Source organism: Brienomyrus brachyistius, chromosome 5 (genome assembly GCF_023856365.1).
Source record: "Brienomyrus brachyistius isolate T26 chromosome 5, BBRACH_0.4, whole genome shotgun sequence".
NCBI classification, from domain to species: domain Eukaryota; kingdom Metazoa; phylum Chordata; class Actinopteri; order Osteoglossiformes; family Mormyridae; genus Brienomyrus; species Brienomyrus brachyistius.
In genome coordinates this window covers 2,256,820-2,267,009 of record NC_064537.1, presented here as the reverse complement: position 1 = coordinate 2,267,009, position 10,190 = coordinate 2,256,820, and the positions used below count along the sequence as shown (strand labels likewise).

The 10,190-nt window shown below is 40.8% G+C and overlaps 1 protein-coding gene across 1 annotated transcript; it reads left to right on the top strand.

The window, feature by feature from the left end:
- Positions 1-2,539: 2,539 nt before the first annotated feature.
- LOC125742586 (C-type lectin domain family 4 member A-like) lies at positions 2,540-9,797 on the top strand. Its single transcript, XM_049014709.1, has 6 exons — positions 2,540-2,646; positions 2,997-3,098; positions 4,252-4,428; positions 5,201-5,343; positions 5,681-5,787; positions 9,113-9,797. The coding sequence occupies exons 1-6, from the start codon at positions 2,565-2,567 to the stop codon at positions 9,261-9,263; spliced, it is 762 nt and encodes a 253-aa protein (XP_048870666.1). The 5' UTR covers positions 2,540-2,564; the 3' UTR covers positions 9,264-9,797.
- The last annotated feature ends 393 nt before the right edge of the window (positions 9,798-10,190 follow it).

Below are 10,190 nucleotides of genomic sequence, written 5' to 3'. Positions count from 1 at the left end.
GTAATTGTTTACTGACTGGGAGGGTTCAGTTTTAAATTATTGTTAATAAATTGTTTTAATTCTGGGATATGCGTCTCTGTGTGTTCATGCAAAGGGAAGTCGTGGGGTTAATTTGAAGTCCTGAGGGGCAGGGCCTCTGGTGGCGTAGTCGGGGTTACGTAACCTTGCAGCTCAAGGTTACACATGACAATAAAAACTTTGAATCCTTGAAATAAATGTATTTGATCTTTTTCCTGGCAGCTCTTTTTACACAGGGCCACTGTATGCAATAGTTTATTTTCACTGCTAACAGTTTGGATCAGGAGTTGGTTATTGTAAAAGAAGTAATGGGCATGCAGGTGATATTTGTATAGATTTATCTACACCTTTCTGGCAGTGCTGCTATTGCAGTCAGGTCTCACACACTATGAGGAGCAGAAGTTGTCCGACTTGGCTGCAGTACCCAGTCAGACACACAGTCCTGGAGCCGCACATACTGGGGTCTCCTGATGAGGTAGTTAGTAATCCATGCAGACAACTGATGGTCCACTTCCGCTCCCTCTAACTTCCCCCTCAGCACTGAGGGCTGGATGGTGTTGAAAGCACTGGAGAAGTCAAAAAGCATGGCTCTCACAGTGCTCCTGGCAGTCTACAGATGAGAGAAGACCCGATGCAGCAGGTAGATTACAGCGTCATCCACACCGATGTTCGACTGGTAGGCAAACTGCAGCGGGTCTAGATCGCTCCTGACTAGCAGGGGAAGGTGGTGAAGTACAATCCTCTACATGGTCTTCATCAGGTGTGAAGTCAGGGCAACAGGTCTGAAGTGGTTCAGCTCCTTGGGGTGCGTTGTCTTTGGGACCGGCACCACTCAGGATGTCTTCCACAGAATGGGGACCCTCTCCAGACTGAGACTCATATCCCCCACATACGCCCCTGCACATCCCTCTAACATACATACACACACATCCCTCTACACACATGCCATGCACATCCCCCTACACACACACCCAAACATACACCCCTGCAGATCCTCCAACATACATGCACACACATTCCTCTACAAATGCGGCATGCACATCCCCCCGCACATCCTCCCACCTATGCGCCTGCAGATCCCCCAACATACATACACACATCTCTCTACACTCGTGCCGTTCACATCGTCTATACACACCCACATATGCCTCTGCACATCCCTCTAACATACATACACACACATCCCTCTACACACATGCCATGCACAACCTCCTATACCCACCCAGACATATACACACACACACACACACACACACACACACACACACACTCCCTTAGTGTATATCTGTGTTTCTTCTCAATGCAAAATCTGGTCAACATAAAAAATCAGTTCTAACATTTTTCCTTACATGATTATTAACCATTTCAAATTGCCAAAAGAAAAACAAGAACGTAAACTAGTAGAAAAAAGAAAGTAGACAAGAAGTAACTGCAAATGTTTACGTTAATAAATGTGTTTTTACAGTCCAAGTTCATAAGTCTTCATAAATGGAACTCTCACTCACTGCAATATTTCAAACTTCATGTTTTTGTTGAAGATTTGTATGGAGATTTCTGGATTAGTCTTAATGACAGAGAGAAAGAGGGAGAGAGAGAGAGAGGGAGAGAGAGAAGGAACCTGCAAATGGTTAGATAAAAGAACAATTCCTGTCGAGAAAGAGTAAGACCAACCTGAGCACAAGTACAAAGAGACCTAGAGACCTAGAGATCCTTGTTTAGACAAACAAGAATGCTATGGCCAATGTAGGTCTTTAGTTTTAAAATCGGCAGAAGGTTATTTAAAAAAGACGCAGAGTGGTCAAAGCTAGTGGGCAGCGTAACCAGGCAATCAGGAAGTGGTAGTAAGAACTGTAAATTAACACTTATTATTGACTCAAACAATCACGAAACATAGAATGCTAACAGCAGCTAGCAGGATGATGTACACAGTGCCAGTCACCAGCTCCTCTGATAACCAGTAACTCCACCCAATTAGTTGCTTAAGGCACACTGGGACTGGGACTAACCCCAATTGGTCCAAAGATGCTGGCTGACCTGCTCTCTCATACTCACCTCTATATCAACTTGGACAAAAGTGTCTGTTAAATAAGTTAATGTAATGCTCCTCTACTCCTTATGTTTTGTAGTTCTTATATATCAACATATGATTTAAAACAAAATATTAATATCTAAGGCAATATAGGGTGGCCTCTTACATTTGCATGCTACTGTGGGATGTCTAGGAGTGCACTAGGTGTAAGTGCAGCTAGGCTGAGCTTCTAATGGATGCCCAGGTACAGCGTATGCTGTAAGGCACAGGAACTACATCACTTCTGACTAAGCAAGAACCCACAATGCAACTATTCTAATCAGCAGTCTGTGCCACATTAAGAACATTCAGAGACCATGGAGTGGTGGCATCTGACACCAGTGAAAAAAAATAGGTATGTATGTTTCACTACACAGTTACTTTTTTAGCCAACCACTAAAATAACATATAGCATGAAAACCCCAGTAGATAAAAGACAGACGCATAGAGCACAGTGAGGAAGCTAGGAGCTGCAACCATGTCCATGGAGAACATCTATGCAAACATCAGCAAGACTACTGACCAGATCAGGCAGAGGAGCAACGCAACTCAATGCCCAGGTAAATAGATAAATGCAAATAAGGTAATGAGGGGGATGATTTAATGGTCCTTCATACAACAAGATAAACTCAGACACTTTAGAACTAGAAAAGTTACTAAACTCACTTTCATATGGATGATAAAAGTATTAGAGTCGACACCAACAAGGTGGAAGCAGTGAGTGTGTATGAAGGTCAGCTAGTCATGCCTGCTAGGTTCTTAAGAAAAAGTCAGTTCTGAAAATATTCAGTCTGAAGTGAAATGCAGCATCTATCAGGAAACACATCGGCATCGTTCACTGTGGAAGTGTGTCTCTGATGCCTTGTGTTTTCCAGTGAGCCTCAGCAATGTAGCTGTTTGTGTTTCCCAGGATCTGAGTCTGCAGGGAGACGAGACCACAGACCGGCTGCAGTGTGTCTAGGGCTGCTGTGTTTCCTGCTGCTGACAGCCGTCACAGCGCTGGCTGTTTACTGTGAGTCTGTTAATACTGTGATATTACTGTTACTATAGATCAGCTGGGTGTGTTAGGTCACTGTCTGTCTGGGTTGAGTCTGTTAACACTGTTATATTAGGCCACTTAAAAAAAAAATTGGTTCTCGTCCTTTTTTTTTGGAGGGGGTGGGTAGGGTGGGCGGGATTTTTTATTTTAACAAATTTTTATTGACTGTTTGGACTTTCAAATATGTAAGAAAATACATATTTGAAAATACATACCGAAGAGAGCAGACCTACTTAGTACGCCTCCTCAGTTCTTCCAGTTTGTTGCGTTTCAAATATATTACATGTAAGAAAATACAAGAATGTAAATTCCTTGATCCATGTGTATCTCATAAATGTCTTCCCAACTATGGATTTGGATACTTTATGCTGATGTTTCATTCGTGAATATAAAAATGATACTATTTGAAACCAATATTCTGTTTGTCATTCCCATTTAAATGAACAACCAAGATTTTAAAATATATATCTAGAAAGAAAGTGTATTAAAACATGTTAAAACATGAGGAATTTACAAAATACAGGAACCTGAATGGTTGAACAAGGAAATGCAACTCTACAAACAAGTACTTAAGAACATGTACCACATCACTTCCCCAGATTTAAATCTTTGCACCAGCCCATCTCAGGTAGAGACAAATTTAGGTTCATGAAACCATTCCAAGACTAGGATTACACAATGTGGATCAAACGTCGATGTGGAATGCGCGGGAAATTCAAATTTCGTCATTCTTGGGCATTTTCCATGCGATTTTAACGAAATGAAAAAAAATAAAAAATTTGGGTCGGGGGCATTTCGGCGGGTCGGGAGGGGACGAGAACCAATTTTTTTTTTAAGTGGCCTTACTGTTACTAAAGATCAGCTGGGTGAGTTAGCTCACTGTCTGTCTGCGTTGAGTCTGTTAACACTGCGATATTACTGCTAGTGTCCATCAGCTGGGTGAGCTAGGTCACTGTCTGACTACTGTGCATCTGTTAATTCTGTGATATTAATGCTATTGTCCATCAGCTTAGGTCACTTTCTGTCTTTTTCTGTTGTAAAATTACTAGTTTTAGTTAGGGGAGTTAGACCATTGACCAGTTTGAATGTTTCAGTAAATTTCATAATGGTCTGTTTTTTCTGACAGATAGCAGAGTTACTCACCAGGCAGGGATAGAGCATAACAACCTGAGAAAAGAGAGAGACCAGCTACTGCTGAATTACAGCCTGCAGACAGCAGAGAGAGACCAGCTACTGCTGAATTACAGCCTGCTGACAGCAGAGAGAGACCAGCTACTTGTAAAGTTTGATGTATGCAAAAAGAGTGAGTAAACGGTTTCTTTGCGTTAAATAAGTAAACCCAAGGGGAGACAAATCACAAGTTATGTGTTTAAAACAGGGGTATTAATACCAGATGCTTGAGACTGGGCAACCCTGAAAACGTACATTTTTTGTTTTGACCTGAGTTGATTTTATAACAAATAACATTACTTTATACAGTTGTTAAAAAACGGAAACTTCAACAAACATGAAATTACCAATAAACTACTTCTATTTATGCAAATGTTGTGTTTGTTATGCAGTACATACTGTGTATGAAAACTATTCAGCTGTATGATCTCCGGACAGATCAGCCACTCTGTTAGGAACATTCCGGCTTTTTGGTAGCGGGTGTTCGCTTCGCTGCTGATATTAACACTAACGGCACATTAGCGCAAAGGGCTGCAAACGCTGAACTACGTCTTTCTTGGCGGTCAAAGGCATTTGACGTTCATTGGTGGTTCTACTGCTAAACCGCTACCAAAAATACTTCTAAGCTGCGCTGGTTAAAATAGAATCACCCGTCAGGTTTTAAATCAAAACTTTCTGTTTTGGCTGTCGGTCCGGGTCCGTGTGGGACAGCTTCTGGGTCCGGACCTGGACCGCGTTCCACCTGTTAGTGACCTCTGTCCTAAAAGAACAATAAGTGTGTGTGTGTGTGTGTGTGTGTGTGTGTGCAGACACATACATAAGCTATAATTTATATGGGGTTCTCAGCAAACTCATACTGACAGTCACAGCCATCTTCAAGGCCAATCTGTGTTTCTGGACTGCAGATGGTGGCTGTCCATCCGGCTGGAGGAGACTCAGCACAAGCTGTTACTACATTTCCACTGAAGAGAAGACCTGGAGTGACAGCCGACAAGCCTGTATGCGGTCAGGTGCCGACCTGGCGATCATCAACAGCAGAGAGGAGCAGGTGAGATAAATACAGGCTTTAACGGTCTATATACTGTTACTACATTGTTGTCTATACAATCTGTCGTATATTATAATATCTGGCAATGTATATGTTAGTCACTTCAATCTCATACTTTGTAATTAGTTAAACAGAAAATTCTGTTATAAGCCAGTAGAAGATCCATTAGATTTTTTCTCCATAACTTCTGCTCTTGAACTGATTTCAATTAGCTACCAGGACCAACCAGAGGCAGAGAATCAGAGTCAGTTACCATACAAGGTCACCTTTACTTTCTCAAAATAGATAGCTTTCATGAAGGGAAGTTTCACCAATTATAATCTTTCTTAAACTTCAGGTTGTTTTTGATGGTCTGTCGGAAGAATTCTGGATCGGTCTTAGTGACAGTGAGAGTGAAGGTACCTGGAAATGGGTGGATGGAACAACAATTCCTGTCCAGAAAGGGTAAGACCAGCCTGAGCACAATTACAGAGAGACCTACAGTAGAGAGAAAGGGTAAGACCAGCCTGAGCACAATTACAGAGAAACCTAGAGAGAAAGGGTAAGACCATCCTGAGCACAATTACAGAGAGACCTAGAGAGAAAGGGTAAGACCAGCCTGAGCACAATTACAGAGAGAGCTAGAGAGAAAGGGTAAGACCAACCTGAGCACAATTACAGAGAGACCTAGAGAGAAAAGGGTAAGACCAGCCTGAGCACAATTACAGAGAGAGCTAGAGAGAAAGGGTAAGACCAACCTGAGCACAATTACAGAGAGACCTAGAGAGAAAAGGGTAAGACCAGCCTGAGCACAATTACAGAGAGACCTAGAGAGAAAGGGTAAGACCAGCCTGAGCACAATTACAGAGACACCTAGAGAGAAAGGGTAAGACCAGCCTGAGCACAATTACAGAGAGACGTAAAGAGAAAGGGTAAGACCAGCCTGAGCACAATTACAGAGAGACCTAGAGAGAAAGGGTAAGACCAGCCTGAGCACAATTACAGAGAGACCTAGAGAGAAAGGGTAAGACCAGCCTGAGCACAATTACAGAGAGACCTAGAGAGAAAGGGTAAGACCAGCCTGAGCACAATTACAGAGAGACCCAGAGAGAAAGGGTAAGACCAGCCTGAGCACAATTACAGAGAGACCTAGAGAGAAAAGGTAAGACCAGCCTGAGCACAATTACAGAGAGACCCAGAGAGAAAGGGTAAGACCAGCCTGAGCACAATTACAGAGAGACCTAGAGAGAAAGGGTAAGACCAGCCTGAGCACAATTACAGAGAGACCTACAGTAGAGAGAAAGGGTAAGACCAGCCTGAGCACAATTACAGAGAGACCCAGAGAGAAAGGTTAAGACCAGCCTGAGCACAATTACAGAGAGACCTAGAGAGAAAGGGTAAGACCAGCCTGAGCACAATTACAGAGAGACCTAGAGAGAAAGGGTAAGACCAGCCTGAGCACAGTTATAGGGAGACCTAGAGAGAAAAGGTAAGACCAGCCTGAGCAGAATTACAGAGAGACCTAGAGAGAAAGGGTAAAACCAGCCTGAGCACAATTACAGAGAGACCTAGAGAGAAAGGGTAAGACCAGCCTGAGCAGAATTACAGAGAGACCTAGAGAAAAAGGCCAGGATCAGCAGAAGTACACGGACAGAAAGGGAATGATGTCATTCATCAATGTTGCAGTGAGACTAACTGGAGAAGAATTAACTGAATACTTTGGTATTTAAATCCTTCTACCACAGCGGTTACTCAGTGTACAGTACTAACTGGTATAGCCAATCCTTGCGTGAAGTGCGTCTGACTTACAGACAGCTTGTACTTATAAACAGGCTGGCATAAGCCCTGTTAAAAATTTGTGTTAAACAGAATGGCTTGTGATATAGAATGCATGCACTGCCTTGTTATACTCATGCAAACATCCGCGAGTTCAGCGGTTCATCAGCTCAAGGTACAGTGAAATACGGTATGCAGTTACTTTTATTATGACTGTATTATTATTGTACTCTGCAGTCTACTACTGGTATAGTTTTATTACCAGTTCTCTATCTATGGAGGACTAAACATGAGATAAGTATGAATAAATAAATGTTCAGATAAATCATTAACTAAATAGAAACGTATTTGAATTCTGGTCATAAAGAATGGCATAAATAGATCTCCACCTATCTATCTACCTATCTATTTCTACATTCCTTCAATTATTTCTGTATTTAGACATTTCTTCAGGTATTTATTTCTGTATTTCTGTCTCTGTGTTAAAGTAGGCAGGTCTAACCTCACTCAGTGCAGGATTGTTTAAAGAGGATCATTTCAGCTCTACTACTAATGCTTTGGCTTGGTGACTGGTGTGGCTGCCTTTTGGTGCACTGGAGCATTGCCAGGATTACTTTTAGGTAGCTATAATGTATTATGTCAGCTGGCTATAATGTGTTATATCAGCTGGCTATAATGCGTTATATCAGCTGGCTGTAATGCGTTATATCAGTTGGCTGTAATGCGTTATATCAGCTGGCTATAATGCGTTATATCAACTGGCTATAATGTATTATATCAGCTGGCTATAATGTATTATATCAGCTGCTTATATTGTGTTATATCATCTGGCTATAATGTGTTATATCAGCTGGCTATAATGTATTATATCAGCAGGCTATATTGTGTTATATCAGCTGGCTATAATGTGTTATATCAGTTGGCTATAATGTATTATATCAGCTGGCTATAATGCGTTATATCAGCTGACTATAATGCGTTATATCATCTGGCTATAATGTGTTATATCAGCTGGCTATAATGTATTATATCAGCTGGCTATAATGCGTTATATCAGCTGGCTATAATGCGTTATATCAGCTGGCTATAATGCGTTATATCAGCTGGCTATAATGCGTTATATCAGCTGGCTACAATGTGTTATATCAGCAGGCTATAATGTGTTGTATCAGCTGGCTATAATGTGTTATATCAGCAGGCTATGATGTGTTATATCAGCTTCTGTTTTCTAAAAAGTTACTGATATCTAGTTGGATGGCTAGATGAACATCGCATCAGTTCCCAAACTTCTCCTCAGGGGCATCTCAGCCGTTCCATGATTTTGTTAAATTTCACCAACAGCTCAATTAAATAATTAAATATATTGGTTTAAAAAGTCAGTGACAGATTGACTAGCTGTATGAGGTGTGCTAGTGGCCAAGTCAAAAAATACATGGCTGCACTGGACGGTCACTGCAAATACCAGGATGATTTTAGCAGAGGTTCTGAAATGGCTGACACACTTTGACAGGCATAATATCATAGTTTTACACCAACACGAGGACAATCTAAACATCATTTTCTTTGCCTGCCTAAGACTTTTGCACAGTACTATAAATGATTAATGTTTTTCAAATTATTATGTGATTTTTCAATTTTCAGTTGTGATAAAGTAAATGATTTTGATTGTAAAATAAATGTGAAAGTAACTAAAAATGTAAATACATTTAGTTCTCTTCCATATCCATTACATTTATGTTCAAGTTTGGAAATTAATCTGAAGTATTTACCGTAGATTACGATGCTAACTTGGAGTAATCTAATGTAATGTTACAAATTATATTACAGCATGTATTCTACAATTGGTAATGGAATATATTGTAAACGTGACCTTCCCAGCAATGTACGTAGTACAGCAGTATAATATCTATATAACGCCCCACGCTAAGCACTACTTCTAATGAATAATGTTACCTACTGAAAAATAACAAATTCTTATATTATAAACTCAGATAACCATTACCACTGTCTCCAGGTTCTGGCTACCAGAGCAGCCTGATAACTACGAAGGAAATGAAGACTGCGTGGAGTTCAATACCTTATATTCTGATCCTTTTCATAGATGGAACGACCGTCCATGTGAGGATTATATAAAATGGGTTTGTGAATCCGTACTCAAGTGTTAACTCACAAATGGAGGGTCTCTCCATCACTCACTGCTGGCTATAGATGGACAGTCAGGCTGAAATGTTTATTTTCATTGCTGTCGAGAAGAAGTAGTTTAATCTTTGCTCTTCTGCAGCAAGAAGAAAAGGTTTTGCAAATGTTTCTGTGATTTTCTGTTATATCCCATAATACTCATGCTTTTTAGTAAAATTTAATATTGTAGATCATGGTTTATTTTGAGCGATTATCCTTATTCGTATGTTACCATTGTCATTTATGTTTTTTAGACCTTTTTATGCTCAGTTAACACTTTATCCGGTGCACCCACCTCGTACTGGGTAGGGGTCTCTTCTGCTTTTATATGTGGTTTATCATATGACAGCTTATCCATTCAGCCATGGCCTTCCTCTTAGCGTTAACCAGTTGGCTCTTAGTCATATTTTACTTTTTATAACTCCGCACCCCACATAAACACCCCCCCTGCCTTTGGTACACAGCTCTCTTTTTTTCTGTGCAACATCAGATCAACATATAAACTACATTTAACCACTTTTGTGCCTCACATGGTTGTAAATTGCAAAATAAATGAAATAAAGTAAAATTAAATAAAATAACAACCTAAAACACCTCTGTCTCTTTCCTAACAAATCCACAATCAGAGATATTGTGCCAAAGTCTGGGTCACATTAAGTCCAGCTGTTCTCCTTTCTCATTAACACAGTGTACCTACTTCCATACACCTATATCCCATAATGCACAGTGGTATGTGGCTCAGCAGGTTAGACCTCTGTGCCTGTCATTGGAAGTTCCCTGGTTCCAAACCTGTCCTTAGCAGAATAGTTACTTCTGCATTGGGTCCTTGACTAAGGCCCTTAACCCTGAAAAAGCTCCAGGAACCTTCAAACCCAAGTCTGGCCCTCAACTACACATACAGGGTGATGCATAAG

Coding starts and splice junctions, on each gene's coding strand:
- LOC125742586 (XM_049014709.1), top strand. CDS start 2,565: ATGTCCATGGAGAACATCTATGCAAACATCAGCAAGACTACTGACCAG. Junction 2,647..2,996: donor CAACGCAACTCAATGCCCAG/GTAAATAGATAA, acceptor TGTGTTTCCCAG/GATCTGAGTCTGCAGGGAGA. Junction 4,429..5,200: donor GTTTGATGTATGCAAAAAGA/GTGAGTAAACGG, acceptor TCTGGACTGCAG/ATGGTGGCTGTCCATCCGGC.